Source organism: Catharus ustulatus, chromosome 28 (assembly GCF_009819885.2).
Source record: "Catharus ustulatus isolate bCatUst1 chromosome 28, bCatUst1.pri.v2, whole genome shotgun sequence".
NCBI classification, from domain to species: Eukaryota; Metazoa; Chordata; class Aves; order Passeriformes; family Turdidae; genus Catharus; species Catharus ustulatus.
This window is the reverse complement of record NC_046248.1, coordinates 268,429-289,733: the sequence shown is the minus strand read 5'-3', so window position 1 is coordinate 289,733 and position 21,305 is coordinate 268,429. Positions and strand designations below refer to the sequence as shown.

Sequence of the window (21,305 nt, the reverse complement as noted above, 5' to 3'; positions counted from 1 at the left end):
CTCTAGGAGTTACACATGTCCCTATGGCAGGGTTATCTCAGGTACTATCCACTCCCAAGGTATGACCATTGCTCACTAAGATGTGTGATTCAAAGTTACTCAAGCTCCACCTAAACGCTCGACTTCTCCATTGGCATGACCTGCGTAAAGGAAGTATAAAAACGAGTTTAAAAACAGGGAGAAGTTAGGGAAGAGTCCATTGTACCTTCTGCACCGAATCTGTCTCTTGCTCAGTGGGTAAGACCTGCACTCTATGATTTATCGTGGGCCAGATTTTGTCACGGATTAGAGTTTGTCTGTACGTTGCTTTACTGTCGCCTGCAATCCTAAACATTAACCTGTCAAGATTTTATTAAATGAGTGTTACCCTGGAAACTGTTAATGTGAGTCCTTGGAGGGGGCTGGCAGTGGGTAAAGGCGTGGAGACCCAGGAAGAACCTCCGTTTGCTGTATGAAAATTTGTTGCAATAAAATTCAAAATATTCAGCCTTTCAACACTTCACTGTAATATTAGCACAGCATATCAATGGCTAATACACGGCCCAGGACTGCAGTCAAGCTCTATAAATCTGCGACTGCTAGGTGGCTTCAGCATTCCACAACTCCCGTATTTTTAGGGCGCCTGTCGCAATTCACGGCTCTGTCGTGGCCTGTCGCGACTCGGGGTCGCGCGCAGCCGCAGTACGGCGGGGTGTTCGCGCAGGCGCGGCAGCGCCGCCGCCTTCCGCTTTCGGCCGGGCCGCGTGAGGGGTATGAAACAAACCTGTTTTCTCGGTTTTCTTCGCTATCCCACCCGTTTTTTAGCGAATTTTTATTGCCCTTTTCTTATTTCGCCTGTTTCATGCGTTTCTTCGCAGCTCAGAGCGGCCCGGCTGTGTCGCGCCGGAGGGGACGGGGCTCCTGGCCCTGTCACACGTTCAACCTGAGACAAACTCGATCTTAGACCTGACCTTCGGTTCTGCACCTTCAGATCACCTTCAGTATTTAAATGTAGTCCGTCCTGGTGTTGAAAACAGTTCCTGCAGGTGGGAAGGAAAGTGAGATGGGTCAGCTGTACTTCCCAGTCTACGTGTCTGGAAAAGTACTTCTCCATTGGCATGACCTGTGTTGTAATTGAAGAGTAAATGCTTCTATGTTTGTGTTTTATAGATATATGTGTACATATGTGTGTGTGCATGGGTCATATATACACATATATGTATATATATATGTGCATGTGTATGTGTGTATATATACATGTGTATATATGGATATATATATATATAACCTTGCTATATATGTGTACAGGTATTGCAGGCCAGCTCTATAGCTTCCATTTAAACAACCACCCATCAAAGGGGCTCCTCCATCACTCCTCACATCGGGATGGATGTATCTGGGTTTGGAATCTTTGTTTGTTGAGGGTTTTGCTGTCGTTGTCCAGGAACAGGAAGGGTGGAGGATGGATTCCCTGGATCACATGCTCACAGACCCCCTGGAGCTGGAGGGCAATTGCACACGGATCATGGAGGATTGTATGTTGGGCACCACCCGGGTCAGTCTGCCCGAGGACCTCCTGGAAGATGTGAGTAGTGCTGAGACACCACCTTATCGTAACCTCTGTATAAATGACATGTTTAACTCCCTTTTGGGGCTTACAGAGCAAACTGAAAAGGGCAGGTGTTCCCGACTGCCTTGGATAAAGTATCAAGAAGGTCTTTGGGAGGTCTTTGATTAATCTCAGGACAATATCTTTTATATCAATTTTGTTATGTTCTTATTATTTTTAAATTACCTTTAGGAAGATTTTTACAAACTTTGAATTTATTTTCTGTTTAGTAGTATCAATTCCTTGACCTTTCCTTTTTATGCTCTGTTGTTTCCTGTGTTTCATAAAACACTGTCTCATGATTGGTGTTACTTAAAAGCATCAAGGGCTAGAAAATGGTCAAGGGCGTGGCTGCATTTTCTTTACTGTTGTTTCTTGCTTTCTTTAGCCTGAGATCTTCTTTGAGGTTGTCAGCTTATCAACGTGGCAGGAGGTCCTAACAGATGAACAGCAAGAGCACCTAAAGAAATTCTTGCCTCATTTCCCTGAGAACAACCGAGAGCATCAGAACAAGCTCATCTCAGCACTGTTCAGTGGGGAGAACTTTCGGTTTGGGAACCCACTGCACATTGCCCAGAAACTCTTCCGGGGTCAGTCAGCCTCATGAGCTTCTCTGTGGATTTGGGGCAAGTTCTCAGCTAGCAGCTAAAAACCCAGTGTGTGTTTTGTCTTTGTTACAGATGGACACTTCAATCCCGAGGTGGTGAAGTACCGGCAGCTCTGTTACAAGTCCCAGTACAAGCGCTACCTGAGTACCCAACAGCAGTACTTTTACAGGCTGCTCAAGCAGATCCTCGCTTCCCGCAATGTGAGTGTGCTCTGCGATGAATTACTTGTCTTATAAAAAGTGTCTTGGTGCAGTCACAGTTCTTTGAGGCATTTCCTTTAATGAGCTGAATGAGTAATGCTTCTGGATTTTCCAGTGGCCCAGAGAGAACCCCAGACCTCTTGCTATGTTTGCAGATTTCAGGCTGTGTAACTCTCACAGCTCTCACTTGTGTGTACCTGTCTTCTTTTCACGGTCACTTTGTACCCGCTTCCTGCATTTGCCCCCTAACAACTTACTGTTTTGTTAATAAGTCATTCTGCCTTTGTTTACCATTTCTGAAACAAGTACAGTTGCTAAATGCAGTTAGAAAATATATAGATCCAAACCTCTGATTCTCATACCTGCAAATCCCACATAAAGTCTTCCCCTATGGATACTTCTGTGTGCAAATTGTTTGCAACTGAAATGTGTTTGTTGCTCCTTTATTTTTCCTTACATTTAGACATTGAAACATATGGCATGTAGGGATGAAGAAGTCTGTCTTTTTTAAATGCCCTACATTGTTGTGGGAAATAGAAAATCCCAGAATGGTTTGGGTAGGAAGAAACCTTAAAGCTCATCTCATTTCAGTCCCTGGGCAAGGACACCCTTCACTATACCAGGTTGCTCCTGGCCTTGAACACTTCCAGGGATGGGGCATCCACAACTTCATTGGGCAACAATATGGAATACATAGGAATATATAGGAAGTTATTTCCTCTGTAGCCATGACAGGTAAAATGTTTTTTTTCAAAAGAGACAGTGTTGTTGTTATATATTTGCGTGGAAACTACACCTCACGCCAATGATTTAAGTTCTTCTCAACAGTCCACATAAAATGACAGATTATATGTGCAGAAGAAGGTTAAGAAATTTCACCTGGTTTTTTTTTATCCCCTTTAAATGATGGTCTAGAATGCTAGATTTAAAACGCTGCGTGTGGCAGATACTGATCGTTCCTAAGGTTCCACTCGCACAGATCTGAGGTGCTGATGGCACCACATAGTAACCTTGCTGGGAAGTATTTGAGCTGAGCTTGCCTGTCCTGGCTTACAGCACTGTAGCTGACATAGCTAATGTCACATGAATCTCTTCTTTCAGCACTTGCTGGAATTAGCCAGGAAAGGAGGCCCTGACATGACCTTAAGGAGAAAGCACTTCCCACCAACATATGACTCAGAAGAACGAGACAGACGGACACATCGACGCTACTTGAAGATCCTGAGGGAAGTGAAAGAGGAATGTGGAGACACTACCTTGTCTTCTGATGAAGAAGGTAATGCCCTGGGCTGAACTAAAGACTCCAGGCATGAATAGAAAAAGACACGTTTTTGGTGTGGGGACAGAGCCTTTGATAAAAGATTGGATTCTGGGCTCTACTTCCACTTGTTGGGATCTAATGAACACATGGTAATAGTTTTAGGTTGGTGATGGGTCTTGCAGAAGTAAATTTATATCTCTGTTTTAGATCTAATCTCTTGGCCTCCAAGTTCTCCAACACGTTGTTCAAGTCCACCAGTTCCCCTGAGAGTGATCCCCACACTGTCAACCTTGGACATGAAGACTGCAGGTAAGAACCAAACAAGGGGTCAGTATGAATAGAGCGGGGAGAATTACCTTGAGACCTTGCAAGAAACCACCTTTAAAATTTGTTGTTTGATGGGAAATCTTGTAATGCTTCATTTTTGCAGTCTCCACAATAGTTGGCTTTTTTCCCAGTTTAATCTTTTTCTTCTTGCAAGGCCAGTATTTGAACACAAGATTCATAGTTTTTGTAATACTACTGATTCCTCTGATGTTTTTTGCCTTTAGTGGTTGAAGCATTAGCATAGTCCAGTTCAAAATACTTGAGAATCCCTCCTAAAGTGTCTGTAATCAATTCTGCAAACTCTTCAAGTTGCTTCTGGCTTCTTTTCTGTTCCATGTTTGCATCAGCAATGAAATCTGATGACTGAATGAAGCATTGAAATGAATGAATGAATGAATGAATGAATGAATGAAATTCATATATGGAGAAATTAGTTACTGAAATTTGGAGATTGATGGAAGTGTAAATGGATAGAAGATGGCATTCTAAGAAGTGTGGAAGGTAACAATAGTGAAAAACTACAAATAATTTTCATTGCAGACAAGATAGAACTTGGGGAAAGCGATTTAAAGGTGATGTTGAAGAAACACCATGAGAAACGAAAACGTCAACCTGTAAGATGTCAAAAAGTCTTGGGGGGTGGGACCACATTTTATCTTTGGTGTTTTTATCTCTGCCATAAAGATCAGGGTACTTCTGAGTGACAAAATGATTGCTATTTTTTGTGTGCACCCACCCATCAGCCCTTTATTGTAACCTGGGTTCAGTTGCCAGTACAGATGCAGCTCCTGGCCACGTTTATTTGGATAGAAGGATTTTGTAATTTTGATTGTGTTTTGGGGAGACAGAATTTTGGATTTCAAGGTTAGAAGACTTCCCAACTTTTATTGCAATAAATAATTTAATAAGCTGATCCTGATTGAGTTTGGTGCGTTTTAGTACTTGGGTACTTCTTCACCTTGTTGCTGTCTTAACACTTTGTCTTTTCTCAGTTTAATTTCTCTCCCACTGTCCTGTGTAGGATCACCCTGACCTAGTCACGACAGACCTGACTCTTGAGGACATCATGACTCGAGTGAATGCTGGCAGGAAAGGTTCCTTAGCAAGTCAGTGGATCCTTTGCCTTTTTCATTTCATATATGTTGGTCTAAAAACTAGAGGTTTTCTGTTGAGGGGAAAGGTAAAGATTTATGACAGCAGCTGGGAAGGTGGAATAATTGAGGTGTGAATGAGTATGCACAACATATATTTCTAGATACATACTCAAATAGTTTATGATTCTCATTATGGTATAGTAGGAAGCTGTCTAATTTTTCTTTTTAACTTTTATCATATTTAAAGCCTTATTTGACCTTGCGACCCTCAAGAAAAAGGTGAAGGACAAGGAAGATAAGAAAAAAAAGAAGCCGAAGATTATTAAATCTGAGGTGGAAGATTTGGCTGACTCTCTTGGCAATACAGATGGACTCCCATCAATGTCTCAGGATTTTTCCCCCCTCCCTCTGTCGTCTGTCAAAGAGGAGTAAGTGCTTCAGAGGGTCCTGAATACCTTGCATGGATGGAAAAAGCAACATGTTTCCGCTCACATTTTTGTGGGACTGTTGCAGGCTGTGTTTTTTTCGGTTTGGGATGTGTGAAATGTATGGTGTTCATCTTTGTGTGTGGAGGTGAATATTTACCCAGGGAATTTACTCTGCTTGTGTTCTCTTTCATCTGAAGACCTTTTGAAGATATTAAACCATGCCTTGAAATAAATGAAATATCATCCAGCTTCTTTTTCCTTCTTTTGGAGATACTGTTTCTGGAAGGACCTGCTACTCTCTCTGTGGTAAGGAACCACACATATCTAGGAATCTTTGCAGGAAACAAAGAATAGAGGAGCTTATAGCTTTAATAATAGTAATTTTTCTCCAGACTTACTCTGCTGTAAATTATAATAAGATTTAAATTACATATTAAAGAAATTAAACCCTGTGGAGTGCTACCACATTCTGGTTTTAACATGTTTCTTGAGTTTAGTCAGTTGAATCTGTGAGTCTTTCCATACCCATTCTATAGATCATAGTTAGATGTATTTTATATATTAAGGGCAGAGATGGGGAAGTGTTTTCACCTTCTTTGGTGCTGTGGTTACTTGAAAAAGTCAGGCAATTATTTCCTAAAAGCCTTTTTGCCCCCTGCATGTATTCATCTGGTTTGTCTTCTGTGAAGACAGTCATAGTTTAAAGTGTGAGATCATTAATAAAATAATTCTTTTTCCTCTTCAGCTTGAAGATAAAGTTCTTGATTGGCAATCTTCTCATGCCAGTGCACTAAATAACTGGTTCTCCTTTGCCCCTAATTGGTCTGAATTGGTTTTACCTGCCTTGCAGTATTTGGCAGGTGACAGCAGAGGTAAGAAGAGATGTTAAAAATACTAATGGTGCTTGTTCCTCTGTTCTAGTCAGTACTGGTTTGCATTATAGTTCAAATCAACTTTTCATTGAGCGCCTCAGTACTTCTTATATTTCTGGCAGCGTTTCTGTGATAAGCTCTTTGGCTGACATGTGTTGGTTGTGGTTGTCGACTTGTTTTGCATGTGGATAGTAGATAAGACTCAGCGTGATTCTCAAGTACGTGAAAACGTCTGTGAAGTTGCATCTAGACAGACAGTTTCTTGTGTTCAGATCATGGCTTCAGGCAGGGTGTTTGAAGCAGGAAGGACATAGTCTCTTCCTCCACAGTGTGAAATTGTAGTTGTCTTTGGAGATAATAAGAAATGAACTAGATGATGCCCCGAGCAATCCACTGAAACATGAGGTTGGCCCACCTCGGACTTGGGCCAGCTGAGTTTCATCCATTCCTTTCATACTGAATTATGCTGTGGTTCTGATTTGCTTAGTGGGAAGTTTTAAAGGCAGAGACAAGAGTAGATTGTGGTGCCCTTGCAGCATATTGTCCATAATGCTGGTGCATACTGTAAATCCCAAGTTCTCTTCCCACGAGCCCATGAATTTTCAATGTACAATAACAGTCCCTGGGGCCTCATATTTCTTTTTCCTCTTCAGCTTGAAGACAAAGTTCTCAACTGGCAATTTTCTCATCCCAGTACATTAAATAACTGGTCTGGACATGGTGAACAGCTGACAGCCTGTTGTTGGAAGGCTCATTATCCTGTTCTGTTCTTTCCTTGTGTTCCTTGTGTTTTCCTTTATATTCTGAGACGCTCACCTTCCCTTTGGGCAAGAATAAATTTAGAAATGCATTTACATAATCATTTAAAATGCTCTGTCACTGTGAATCTTTAACTTAACAGTTTGCATTACCACAGTGGGATTTTGAGGTTGGACAATTGTATCATGTCCCTGAGATGCACATTTGTCATTGTAGATGCACCTTCCAGCTTCTCACCTTTTGTTGAATTCAAGGAAAAAACTCAGCAGTGGAAATTGCTTGGTGAGTACCTTGTGTATCTTCTATGATGTGTACTATAGTAAAGGTTTGTTGTTTTCTCCAGGACTTTACTTTTCATCTTGCTGCAGCCTGGAGAGAAACACAAACAGAACTGTTAATTTCATGGTTAGGAATTTTCTTTTCTTTTAGCTGAGCTAATATGTGGTTTGGATTTGAGGTGTTCACAGGATGTCAGTATCAGCAGCAAACATACCATAAATGAACAAAGACACTGGGCTGTATTTCCTTCTGTTGCTAACTTAACCAGTTTGTCAGCCTTCAGATTTGTCTGAACACTTTCATGTTTTCCCTTCTGTAGAGCATACCTTCTGTTGATTCAGAGTAATTAGTAACTGCAAAGGAATTAAGCTGCTCTGTAGGGCAAACTGATACTATTCTCATTTTTAAAAGTGGGAACCAAAGAGCAAATTGATGATCAATGTGCTCACGCTCATAATGATTGAATTACAGATTTTATGTGTTTATGTTCATTCCTTTAGTTACTACACAGAATTTTCCATTCTTAACTATGGTAATTCTAGTGATCATATTTTCAGGCTTAAACTGGCAGAGATTTGGAGTCAGGAAGCTTTTCCTCTGATCCCTTTCACAGGTTTTGGTGGAGGTTATGTAGGCAAGTGTTTCTGCTCATGGATTTAATAACTGGGTTTACTTTGGAGAGAGGGAGCAGGTGACTGTGTCCCAAACAGCATCTTGCCTTCTGTGCTAGGAGTTGAAGCACTGTCCTTTGTACCAGCACAGGGGAATCACTGGGATTTAGCACGGGAGGTGTTCAAATATTGCAGTTTGAACATCTGTGACAGGTGATGCATCAAGGAGGGGAGGGAACAGGAGAGGGCTGGGAGCTGCAAGCAGCTGGCTTCCTAACAATTAAAAGATTTCCATTTTTACATTTTCGTGGTTTCTTACTAGGTACTTACCAAGATCATGAGAAGGAGCTGGCAGCACTGTTTCATCTCTGGCTGGAGACCAAAGACCAGACTTTTTTCAAAGTGAGTCAGACAAAAATCATCTTCTAGGAGCACAAAACCTGACTATGTTCTACCTAACACTGACATTTCTTTCTCAATAGGAAAATGAAGACAGCTCGGATGCCATGCCACTGCCCAGAGTGTAAGCGTGTAACACTGCTTGAATACGTGTGTAGTGCCGCTGAAACTGTGAGGTTTGGGCCTTGTGCCTCTGGATCTTAAAATAAAACAATTTTACATGGAGCAGAAGAAAATTTGATACTTTGATTTTATAAATGCAGTAACTGGACTTCATAAAGTCAACTGATTTTGTCCAAGTTCACATATATTATCAGAGCAAAGCTGCAGTCTAGCTTAGGTTCTGCTAATGAGATCATTTATAGTCCTTGCTTGCCTTCAGGTAGGGCACGCAGCATATTTTAAGATCTCCGCAGGCCTTACTTTTGTTACCATAAATGCTTTCAGAATTTGTTCAGAAGAATTTGCAGAAGGATGAGGGGATTCATCCTTTGGGACTATTTTGGGCTTGTTATGCTTAGAACTGATGATGCCCTTTGTTTCAGAAGGACTGACTATGTAGTCCGGCCTAGCACTGGAGAGGAGAAACGGGTGTTTCAAGAACAGGTAGGAAGAGAATCTTCATTTTAAAGGCACTTGCTGAAACAGTTGGCCACTAACCCAGGAGAATTATACTCTACGCAAATGTTGTTAATGTGAAGAGTTGATATGTTGCTTCTGCCTTGAAGTCAGTATCTTGGCCTTGCATAAAACTTGCTAATGACATAGCCTAGCTGCTTATTTCAAAACCATCAGTATTTCCAGTGGGTAAAATTAATTTGGTAAAAAATAACAAAATTGATAGTGTCAGTTGGTTGGTGCCAACCCTGCTGTCTCCCTTGCCATCCCCCACCATGAGACAATGATTTGCCTCTGTTTTTTGGGAATGTATGTATGCAAGCAAAAAGTAAATGTCAGTAAGTGCACCCATCCACTTAGTTACCTGTAGTAGATGCAAGTGGGAATTAGAGGGAAAATATCACACAGATTCTCCTCCCTTCTCTCCATGTGCTGTCTGCAGGACAGAATTTGTAAGTTAAATTTTGGAAATCTCTCTTTAGACAGGTAAAGGGAGGAAGGGGAAGGGGACAGACGGTATATCTCTTGTATTTCTGGCACCTCTGCAGTCTGTGCAACTGCTTTGACAGTGAACACATTGCACCTGCACATCTTGCTTAGGTGGAGCATTGTATTTTGCATGAAGTAGTTTGCGATTTTCTTGGTCCAAAATAAGTTTATACAGCAGTATTTGAGCCTTTAGTTTTAGTTTCTCTAGAGAATGATAACAACTTACCTTGTAATATAGCATAAGGCTTTGCTGTATGTTTCCTGGTAAAGTCAGTGCTGTTGTGTCCACCTCCAGGAGCGTTACCGTTACAGCCAGCCCCACAAAGCCTTCACCTTCCGCATGCACGGCTTCGAGTCAGTTGTTGGTCCTGTGAAGGGGGTGTTTGACAAGGAAACCTCCTTAAACAAAGCCCGGGAACATTCTCTCCTGCGCTCGGACAGACCAGCATATGTCACCATTTTGTCCCTTGGTAAGGTCATGGCCAAAATAACTTTTTTAAAGAAGAAAAACATTCCTCTGACCCCCTCAAACAAAATCTTAGGAATCTACGTTGGGGTTGAATGCTGTTCCCGAAGTTCATCGCTATTAGCACAAAGTTGGCACAGTTGATGTGCTTTAAAATGGTCCTTTATAATCTCTACTCATATTTTTGAGGGATTTTAGGGGCTGGATTTTAGTGAGCAGGTAGGCACTGTGAGAGCAAGGTAATAGAGCAGTCCCAAAACGTTTCTGATAGAGTTCGTGAGTACCGCTGCCCAGTAACAGCTGGAAGCTTAAGCTCTGGTTTTGTGTTTCAGTTCGTGATGCTGCTGCTCGCCTTCCTAATGGAGAGGGAACTCGAGCTGAAATCTGTGAGCTTCTCAAAGATTCCCAGTTCCTAGCTCCAGATGTCACAAGTGCTCAGGTAAGCTGGATATCCTGTCTGGCCTCAGATTCTCGTAAAAATACTCTGCATGGACCCAGGCAGTATTCAGTGGCAAAGGCCCGGTAGTTTTTATGCTGTGATGAGCAAAAGGGAGCTGTGTACTACTGACATGAGCTGCTGCAAATCTGCACCAACTTTGAATGATGAAAAACCAGCTAGAAAAGCCAGAGTTAACATGGTCATAGAGGTACTCACATTTTAGATTGAGGAAACAGTCAATTTTCAGAGCTTTGGTGGAAGCTCCATTTAACCCAAAGTGGCAAACACCATCCTGTGCTGCAACATCTGCTCTCATTCAGTTCTCACTCAGATGGAGATTCCTCGCAGCTTACTCAGGTTTTATACCAAATAGAATCACTTTTCTATTCATCAGTTTTGGCTAATCCAGCGGGGGATATCTTGTAATCTGTGGATTCCAAACTTCAGGTAAACACTGTTGTTAGTGGTGCTCTGGACCGACTGCATTATGAGAAAGATCCCTGTGTGAAATACGATATTGGGCGGAAGTTGTGGATCTACCTGCACCGGGACAGGAGCGAGGAAGAGTTTGGTAAGCCTGGGTTGGTGATATGTTAAAAATTAAAAATGTTTATAAAGATGGATAATGAGCATTAGTTTGTCATTCTAGCTTTTTTCCTAGTCGGTTTGCTCATTCTAGTCCTTCAAGCACTCAAACCCAGTCTTAGAAAGTAATGACTTTGAAGCATTTGTTTGAAAAATACCATCCCACATGCAAGAACTGCAGATGTATGTTCTTATGTGTCGTATTTTCAGCCTTTTTGGCTAGTTTGCTAGATGTTTTTCTTTGCGCTGTTACATGACTCTGTGTGTTTAATTCCATATCTGAAGAAGAATCTGCAGCTCTTACTTAACCTCTTCCTTAAATCTGTTTACTTGTGTTCAGGAGCTCTAACCATTAATTTGTCCTTACAGAACGGATCCATCACGCTCAAGCTGCTGCAGCAAAGGCCAAGAAAGCTCTTCAGAAGCCAAAACCTCCAGCTAAAATGGTAGATTTCTTTCCTCAGGGTTGCACATCTGTTTTTGGGATTGAGAAGGAGATTAGTCTTAATTTAATTGATAAATTCTGCATCCATAGCAGGTGATGAAAATTACCACATGTGAGTTAACAATTCCTGATGTATATGAATGTCAGTGCACAAAATGAACATGGAGAGAGGGAACTTTTCCTCCACCCAGCTTCCACTGCTATCTTCTCATTTGTGCTCCCTATCAAAGGGATGATCTTTCAGATCTAGTTTTGAGGTTAATTTTTAACAGAGTGTGTGGAACACCTCTGTTCTCCCCTTTGCTGTGCTGAACCTGTCAGAGTTTTGTTATCTGAATTAAATATGTCTGAAGTATACTTGTCTATTGGCACATTAACCAAGGTGGAAATGTTTGTCACACCTGAGGTGCACTTTTCCCTAAGAGCAGAAGCAGCCAAACACACCAATTCATCCGTGGTTGCAGCTGGGGAAAGGCAGTGAGACAGTTGTTTGATTTCAGGATTTAGCAGCAGGGCATCATTCACCACCATGCAGAACTCAGGTTGAAGTGCTCAGCCTACTGTAGGGTGCAGCAATCAACCCCAGATTTTGTGATGCTGGATGTGGTCTCTTTGTAGAAGTCGAGTAGCAAGGAGGGTGCTGTGAAAGCCCTCCCCACCAGCACAGCAGAGCCTAGTCAGCTGAGCCTCAGTGACTCCAGCATGCCACCAACTCCTGTGACTCCCGTGACACCGACTGCACCTGCATTGCCAGCAACAGCCATCTCATCCCCACCAGTGTCTGTGGTCAGCAAGAGTGTATCTGGTGCTGGGTCAGAGCCAGCAAAACCCAGCCAGAGGTACTGCTTCTGTACCCTATGTCACTTGGAAATGCTGCTGGCTGTTTTTCAGTAATTTGTATAATTCAGTAATGAGGGAGTTGGGATCATTTAGCCTGGAGAAGAGAAGGCTCAGGGGTGACCTTATCACTCTCTACAACTCTCTGAAAGGAGGTTGGAGGCTGGTGAGAGTTGGACTCTTTACTGAGAAAGCAGCAATGAGACAAGGGGGCATAGTCTCAAGATGTGCCGGGGGATGTTCAGGTTGGGCATCAAGAGGAATTTCTTCACAGAAAGTGTGATTAGACATTGAAAGAGGTTGCCCAGGGAGGTGGTGGAGTCCCCATCCCTGGAGGTGTCCAAGGAACAAGTAGATATGGCACTTGGTTTTCTGGGCTGGGTGACAACATGGGGATCAGTCACAGGTTGGACTCAATGATCTCAGAGGTCTTTTCCAACCTCAGTGATTCTGTGATTGTGTGAATTTCCTACATTTTTGCTGACCTACTGGCTCTGTGTTTTCCATAGTGTTCTCCTGGTGTCTTCCCCCACCATGCCCCAGCTGGGGACGTTACTGTCCCCAGCTCAGAGCTCACAGGCGCAGCCAGGGCCAGCACCCACTCCACGTGTGGTCAGTCACAGCTCCTCAGGCTTGCCACAGGTCCGCATGGTCACTGCCCAGTCCAGCCTCCCAGCCATGTCCCAGCAAGCCCCCGTGGTCACCCAGCAGCAGCAGCAGCAGCAGCCCACATCAGTGCCTCAAATCCGTGTTCCAGCTACAGCCACACAAACCAAAGTGCTCCCTCAGGTGAGTTGGAAGGGGTAGAGTAGCTCTGACATCTGATCTGACTTGCAGTGTTTTGGTGTGATGCATTCTGTGCTCATTTGGAGCATGCCCTAGCTGCAGACAAGAGCACAGAAACAGTTTTACATACGCAATACTGTTCAGTGCTCTGTTTCTCACCTATTTACCTGACATAATTAAATTGTTCATTATATAAAAAGTGCGTGGAACTTAGAATCACAGAATTGTTAAGCTTGGAAAAGATTGTCAAAATCATCAAGTCCAGCCATGAACACAGCAACACCACCATGCTCACTACTAAACCATATCCTCACATGCATCTTTCACACATTTTTTTGAACGCTTCCAGGGATGTGACTCTACCACTGCCCTGGGCAGTCTGTTCCAATGCTTTACAATCTTTTCAGTGAAAAAAAAAATCCTGATAAGTAAGTTAACCTCCCTGGTGCAACTTGAGGACAATTCCTCTTGTCCTGTGATTTGTTACCTGGAAGAAGAGACTGACACCCACCTCACTCTATAATTCCAAGCAGTTGGAATCCTTGCAAGGGAATTTTTGTGAACTCTCCCGAACTTGCAAGCTAACACAATACAATCACTAGACTGTTCCTACTGTGGTAGTCTGCTTATAGTCTTCCTCCTGTCTTCTGTAGGCTGTGATGACTTTGCCTCTAAAAGCTCAAAGTAGCCCTGTGCAGGTACCGAGAACAGGAAGCTCCATGGCCAGCCAGGCAGGTATCACTGTGACAGGGCTGTCTGCTGTACCAAGCCCTGCTGTAAAGCCAGTGACCAGCTCTCCAGGCAGTTCTGCTGCCAGCACCTCCTCCACCACTGTCATTCAGAATATGGCTGGCCAGAATATCATCAAGCAGGTGAGAGGGAGGGAGAGAAAAGGAATTGGGCTTCACGACCTGATTATTTCCTGTTTGTTGTGCAGATGTGAACATTTGGGAGTTGTAATGTGTGAGTTGATGGGCAGTGTTGATTTTGTGTGTTTGAGCCCTGTTTTCACATACAGGTGAAAGATGTGTTTGTGCAGGTTCTTTAGTGATCTCTCCTTCATTTTGTTTGGAAAAGAAACCAGCCCCACAAGTATTTCCTATTTCAGATCGGATTGGGAATGCCATCTGATACACAACCAGAACCATTTTCAGTAGTGTACTGAGTGCTAGTCTTACTCCTCTTCCATTCCAGTGGGAGCAAATACCATCCTGTCGGGAATTTCTGCTTTGAGTATGCCTTGGACTTTGTCTTAGTTTGACGGAACCATTTTTCTGATCCCTCCTAGGTAGCTATTACAGGACAACTTGGCGTGAAGACCCAGGCTGGAAGTGGCATCCCACTCACAGCAACCAATTTTCGGATCCAAGGGAAGGATGTGTTGCGCCTGCCCCCATCCTCCATCACCACGGATGCGAAGGGACAAACGGTGCTGCGCATTACTCCGGACATGATGGCCACCCTGGCCAAGTCTCAAGTCACTACTGTCAAACTGACTCAGGACCTATTCACAGCAGCTGCGGGAAGCAGTGCTGGTGGGAAAGGCATCTCCGCGACTTTGCACATGACATCCAACCCTATCCAGACTGCTGAGTCTCCAGCCAAGACAAGCACAGTGTCTCCTGTCTCTTCCAGCCCAGCTGGAAGCACCGTGGTTAAAGTGACTTCTGACTTAAAGACTGCAGAGCCAACAAGCTCGGCTTTCCGCCTGATGCCTGCCCTGGGTGTGACTGTGGCCGATCAGAACAGCAAAGCCATAACCACGGTGGCATCCACGGAGGCCAAGCCAGCTGCCACAATCAGAATCGTGCAGGGGCTGGGGGTGATACCCCCCAAAGCCGGGCAGACCATCACTGTAGCCACTCATGCTAAGCAGGTGCCATCATCTTCGGCAGTGAATGTTGCTGGCACAGGCCACACCTCCTTACCCACCATGAGTGCCACAGTGTCCAAAGCAGTTGCTGTGGCCTCAGGAGCTGCAGGGACCCCCATAACGATCGGCACAGGAGCCACGGCTGTGCGGCAGGTGCCCGTCAGCACCACAGTTGTATCCACATCCCAGGCGGTGAGTAATGCTGAGCTCTCACTGGGGGTGGGGAGAGAAGGGGGGTGCCAAAGTACACTGATGTTTTATAGCTGAAAACTGCTCTTTGCATCCACAGATGCTCAAATTACTATGGCAGAGTCATACAATGAATTAGGTTGTAAAGGACTTTAAAGCTCATTCAGTCCCACCCCCTGCCATGGGCAGGGACACCTTCCACTAGATCAGGTTGCTCCAAGCCTCATCCAACCTGGTCTTAAACACTTCTGGGTATGGGGCAGCCACAACTTGTATTCTGGGTATAGGTCTGCAACTCATTTTACAGTATTCAAATTGCAGCTAAATGCCCCCAAAAAGTCAGATACTTTCTTTATCTCCTCTTGCAAGTGAATGAAATAAACTTTGCATATCTGAAGTCCTGCCTCATGCAGCTCTGTGCCTTACCCCGCACCTTGGCAATAATTTCCCTTGGAATGGTATCATAGGACATTCAGAACTAGAAGTGCTTGTTACTTGTATTAACTTTTTAACTGATATTTCCCCCTCTAATGCTATTTTAATGCCAAATCTAAAGGCACCATAAAATATATTGCGGTTACATAAGCTAAATGACACTATGGTATTTTCCTAAGGATAAAAATCATGAATCCTGTGGTGCAAAGATGATGTGGATTTTCAGGGTTCAGGCAGCTGTCTAGTGAATGAAAAGGTGGTGAATTTTAAGGAGCCTGAACTGGAGCACAGATTTCATCAGCAAAGCTGCTGCTGGTTTCTGCTCACAGGACTCCCACAAAGCAGCCCATGTTGTCAGGCAGTTTCTCTGCTGAGCTCCCCATGGCTCCTCATGTGTTCTTCCCATTCCCCAGGGCAAACTTCCAGCACGGATCACAGTGCCCCTGTCAGTGATCAGCCAGCCAGTGAAGGGCAAGAGTGTGGTCACTGCCCCCATCATCAAGGGCAACCTCGGCGCCAAGTGAGTGCTTTGCATCTTGTAGTTCTGCTTTAGAAATCAGCTGAGGAAGGTCCATATTCAGTGGGTTCCTGGGGAGCAAGCAGGCAGAGGCTGGAATAGGATTACAGTCTGTTAACAGGTCCATCAGCTGCAAGAAACTGAGTGGATATTGTATATGCAATGAGATTGTAAGTTTTACTTATTTAATTTGAGACACAGGTTCTAGCAAATACACTGAAGAAAAAACATTCTGTGCCTTGAAACCTGTTGAAAGCTGTTCAATTAGTTCTGTGTGTTTGAGCAAGAATTAACATACTGAAAAATATCCATAATCTGAAGCCATCTCTTTATTTAAGAGAAGTTAGCTGCCTTAGTGAGAATTCCTCTGACATTTAGATATTGAAGGCTTTTTGTTTATTCTTCCATAAATTCTTGATAGTGTACTCCCTTGGTTAATATTTCAAGTGCTCAGCTGTTTTCTGCATTGAGAAGTGTTTAGGTCTGATCAGGCTAACCCAGTGATGTGCATGGTCCAGAGTTAATGGGTGTGATTTTGTGTGCTAAATTAATTCTCTATCAGTTATAAATACTGATTTAAATTTGTCACTAGTGTATTTGCCAGTTTTATGGGGGGAAAAAACCACTACTTAAAATGGTTAGTACATGTGGTAGAGCTATAATCTACTAGCAATTGAAGAATGGTTTGGAGTTAGAAAGATCAAACCTGCTGTGCTGTTTACTAACCTTTCAACAATTATTTTTCCTTAGCATCAGTGGATTAGGCAGAAATATCATCCTGACTACAATGCCAGCGGGGACTAAACTAATTGCTGGGAACAAGCCCGTTAGTTTTCTGACTGCACAGCAACTACAGCAGCTGCAGCAGCAAGGCCAAGCCACACAGGTAAGGACACCTAGAATGATCAATCTATTTGCTTTTTTATGATGTTAACATCTCCACGAGGACTCCATGTGTGTAACTGGATGCACGGGGTTACAAAAAAAAGAGCAGGCACACTTGATTTTAGTGTCTGCATTAAGGACATGGAATCTATCATTACCTTTACCTTCTCTCCATCCTGATAAAGTTTTTAAATGTTTTTGAAGCACTGCCAGTATAATTAATGAATGTAAAGCCAAAGATTCTGTCAGGATTTTTGTGTACACTCAGCTGTCTTTGTAGGTTTCTGTGGGTCACTTTTTCTTGAAGAAATCACGTAACTGCTTTGCATATCCATCTTTCTGTCTGGAAGCTTAGTGTTCCGTAATTGACAGTTAATAGTAACAAGTCCGTAGAAGTGAGGTATCCAGTGGATCCAAGTCCTTCTTCTGAAAATGTGCAAAAGTAGATGACATGCAGGTTTTTATTCAAGCTAGTTTTCAGGCTTTCCTTTCTAATCTGCAAATCTCCTGTCACCATCTCATGTGGGCAGTGGATGAAATGATCTTCTTATGAGAGGTTCTGTTCTGGCAGTGGTTTTGGTGCTTGGTGTTGTTCCGATAACTGAGCTTTCATTGGCAGCAGAAGCAGATGCTTTACCAGAGCACAGCGCAGGTGCAGTCATTGTGTCACCAGATCATTCTTGAGATTAGGTTTTTTTTCTTTTCATTTCACGCAGGTACGAATTCAAACAGTTCCAGCCTCCCATCTGCAGCAGGGAACAGTCTCTGGCTCTACTAAAGCTGTGTCCACTGTGGTTGTGACAACAGCTCCGTCTCCAAAGCAGACACAGGATCAGCTGTGAACACTGGTTTGAACATGGAGCACTTTCTAAGAACGCCCCTGAGCCTGTTGTCATCCTCCATCCAACCAACCACCTGAGGCTGCCTAACCCCAGCCATGGCTTGGGATTGGACTGGTTTCTGCCCTTGCTTCTCCAGGGTCAGCACTGCAATGTCTGTGTAGAAATTCCACAGAAAAAAACATGCTGTACCTGCAAAACAAAATGTTTCAAGCCAGATGTGTAAATCCATGTTCTTTGGAATTGATATTTAAGAAATGTCTTCCCATTCTTTGTTCTTTTTCCATCCAAAGGACTTTGGCAAATACAGTTCCTGTGCATTTTCGGTTGTAGACAAAGCAGTTATCCTGGATCTTCATTAAGCAAGGAAAGTTGCTTGGAAGGGGTTATTCAGAGTCATGGAGAAGATGTTTCCTTTTACTGACATCTGCCTGTTACTACGGTTACCTAGTGACTCAGGATGGTGTCTTTGATACCAGAGTTACTGTATCTCACATCCATGTCAGCTTGCTGTCAAAGATGGGGTGAGAGTCAAGGTGGTTTTTTGCTGTAACAGAGTGAGTGTCTGTGGGAGAAAGGGAGAGGAGATACAGAAGGTCACTGTGTGAACAAGTCTAGTCAGCAAATGGGACTGTAGTGGAAAGGAAAAAGCTGATGTTCACAAGAAAGATCCTCTTTTAATTTTCCTCAACAAATAAACTTTTTATCAGTGGAAACAAACAGTACCTTGGTTTAAAAGGTTGGACTATGTTTTCAGATACATCCAAACTGTTGTCTCTTGGGTTCTGAAGAAATATTTTAACCCACAACCCTGGCCCTTAGTTTTGGTTTTACTTTTGCAGTTTTATCTCTCTATGTAAATATCTCTGAATTTTGCACATACTGGAGATGAATTTGTGACTGTTCTGACATGACCTTGAAGCTGAATGAGATCAAAAGATGTGTTGGACCAGAAGAAGAATAAAAGTGTAGAAAGCCTTACAGATCTCTGCTGTCTCCTTGTGGTTCTCTACAGCATGTTTTGTGTACAATCATTGTCCAGCTTACCAAAGGCTAATAACCTGTCCATCTTCTTGGTAAGATGGTTCTTTTTAAACTGGTCTTTTTTTCTAGGCTTTTTTTTAAAAGATGGGGTTTTCTCCAAGTTATATATTATAGAATATAATACAGTTAAAGAACCATATTGTACAGTTCAGGACTGTTGTGGTTGAAGCTCTGTGTGTGTTACTCTTTTGCTGGGCTTCAGGCTGGGCTTGTGGAGCTTTCTGTGCTGTATCCAACCCACTTCAGAGCACCTTTGAAGGAAACCAGGTATTTTGGTACGAAAAGTAGCTGGATGTAAATACTGAATCAGCAGGACACATCAGTTCAGCATTTGAAAGCAAGTGTTTGAATTATGGTATATATGCTTAAGGAACAATTTGGAGTGATAAATGTTTTCTGTCCTGCTTTGTCATGTTCTGTACATGTTCTGCACATTTATCAATCAGGAGCCAGCAGAAAGGTTGTGGTTTGAAAGTAAAGACATTCCAAAGTCCTTTTAGTTGTGAAGTTAAAAGAAATTAAGGAGGCAACAAGCAATTTCCTGCTATTGCTTATGTGAAAGAGCCTCTAAATTCAAAACATAATCAAGATAATCCTTCTAATAAATTATTAATTAACCTACAATCAAGTGCTGAAAGATGGTTACATTGTGCAGATCCTTTAATTTCTGTCAATCCTTACTAATTTTTTGCTGGACACAGGAGGCTTTGGCAGTATTAAGCTTAAGAAAACGAACCTGCATCTAATCCCAGAAGTTTAGTGTGTCTCAGGTGGTTGCTGCTGATTTTAAGTGATTTTAAGAATTTAAGATCTTAAGATTTTGCTGCTGATCACCATCCTGCTTTTGAGTAACTTTTGCATCCTGGCTGCTTCTTTTACGTTCCTCCTCTTTTTATTTTGAAGTCAGATTTTTGGGGGAAAGAGCATCAGGCACCGGATGGGCTTCTGATTTTGAATGGCCATGTGCTGGCTTGGGTAGGAGGTGTTTACTCCTAGCTTTCAAAAACAAAGTACAGCCTGTTATGATACAGCTGCCACCTGATGAGCTGCTCCACTCTGGTTGATAAACAACCCCTAAACTACTGCGAGTCAAGAGCCTTTGTTTTTAATAAGTAACTTTCAACTTCTACACATGAGGCAGAAGGGCAGAAAAGGTCTCCTGTGGTTTTGTGGGATGTGCTGAGACTGGGGGAGGGTATCTAGACTGTGTTCTGGCTGGTGTATGCTCCCACATCCTCTTGCTCTGCAGCCTGAAAGCTGTTCTGGATGAATCCTGCAGTAAGAGCTGCAAGGACAGCATGCAGGGGAAGAGGACCTAGAGCATGTACAGTAATTTCACGACCATAAGGCGCACCGGACTATAAGGCGTACCCCCCCGGGACCCGGCACATTTCGCAACTTTGTAGATCAGATAAGGTGCACCGGACTATAAGGCGCACTTTTTTTTTGCAGCGACGAGCCGCGCAGCGCGCAACAAAGTAATGAATTGCTGGCAGGTGCTCAATTTGCAAACATTTTTCAAAGATCGGTGTAGCCTTTAAATGCAGCCCCACGCGCCCTCCCCGTGCAGCGGGCCCCGGCACTCCCGCCCACCCCCGGCGCCAGCTGGCACGGCTCATGGCACCTGGCTCCCACCGCACGGCCGCGCTGCGTCCCAGCTTGCCAGCGGCGGCGCTTCTCGTTGCTTCCCCGCGGCTGGCGGCCATGCCGCTTCTCTCTGCTTCCCCGGGGCTACGCCACTTGTCGCCGCTTTTCGACAGCCGCGGGGGCTCCGCCAGCACCACGATTTGGCGGCTGCAAGGGGCTTCCCTGCCGCTGCTTTTTGGCGGCCGCACGGACTTGGCCACCGCCGCGATTCGGCGGCCAAAGGGGCTCCGCTGTCGCCGCAATTCGGCGGCCGCAGGGGCTTTGCCGCCGCTGCTCCGATGCCGCTGCCGGGCGGGCTCTGCTCGGGGCTGTTGCAGGCTCGCACTTCTCGTTCCCTCTGCGCCCGGGCCAGGGCCGCCCGGGTTCTCGTTTCCCCCTCGCCCGGGCCGGGGCCAGCACCGCCCGGCTTCTCGTTCCCCCTGCGCCCATGGTGGCGCTGCCCGGCTTCTTGTTCCGCCCAGGCCGGGGCCGGCGCTGGCTCCCTCCCTCTCCTCGTGACTCCTGCCGGCTGTGTCCGCCCACTTCCGCCCCACCCCTCGCAACTTGGTACTCCCGCGGCACGGCGCCCCCATTGCAGCTCGCACTTCCGGTTTGGCAAATTTCGCAACTTTGTCCATCAGATAAGGTGCACTGGACTATAAGGCGCACTTCCGAGTTCGGGGAAAAAATTTAGTCAAAAGGGTGCGCCTTATAGTCGTGAAATTACTGTCTTTATACTGACATTACCCATTTTCCACCTGTCCTGCCTGAAACCAAAGGGACATTCAGCCTGATGAATTTTTGCC

The 21,305-nt window shown here is 44.1% G+C and overlaps 1 protein-coding gene across 2 annotated transcripts; it reads left to right on the top strand.

Moving 5' to 3' along the window:
* The first annotated feature begins 690 nt into the window (after positions 1–690).
* Positions 691–18,814, top strand: NFRKB (nuclear factor related to kappaB binding protein). 2 transcript variants are annotated; one of them, XM_033081712.1, is made up of 27 exons: positions 691–750; positions 858–1,025; positions 1,424–1,564; positions 1,977–2,178; positions 2,269–2,396; positions 3,498–3,672; positions 3,865–3,966; positions 4,525–4,598; positions 5,006–5,090; positions 5,326–5,506; positions 5,704–5,812; positions 6,252–6,378; positions 7,354–7,419; positions 8,350–8,429; positions 8,510–8,550; positions 8,975–9,032; positions 9,829–10,003; positions 10,332–10,438; positions 10,886–11,009; positions 11,393–11,469; positions 12,087–12,307; positions 12,815–13,094; positions 13,745–13,963; positions 14,380–15,156; positions 16,002–16,108; positions 16,856–16,991; positions 17,707–18,814. In XM_033081712.1, the coding sequence occupies exons 3-27, from the start codon at positions 1,442–1,444 to the stop codon at positions 17,830–17,832; spliced, it is 3,900 nt and encodes a 1,299-aa protein (XP_032937603.1). In that variant the 5' UTR covers positions 691–750; positions 858–1,025; positions 1,424–1,441; the 3' UTR covers positions 17,833–18,814. The 2 variants fall into 2 exon arrangements, with proteins under 2 accessions (XP_032937603.1, XP_032937601.1); XM_033081710.1 differs by having other exon boundaries at positions 8,972–9,032.
* The last annotated feature ends 2,491 nt before the right edge of the window (positions 18,815–21,305 follow it).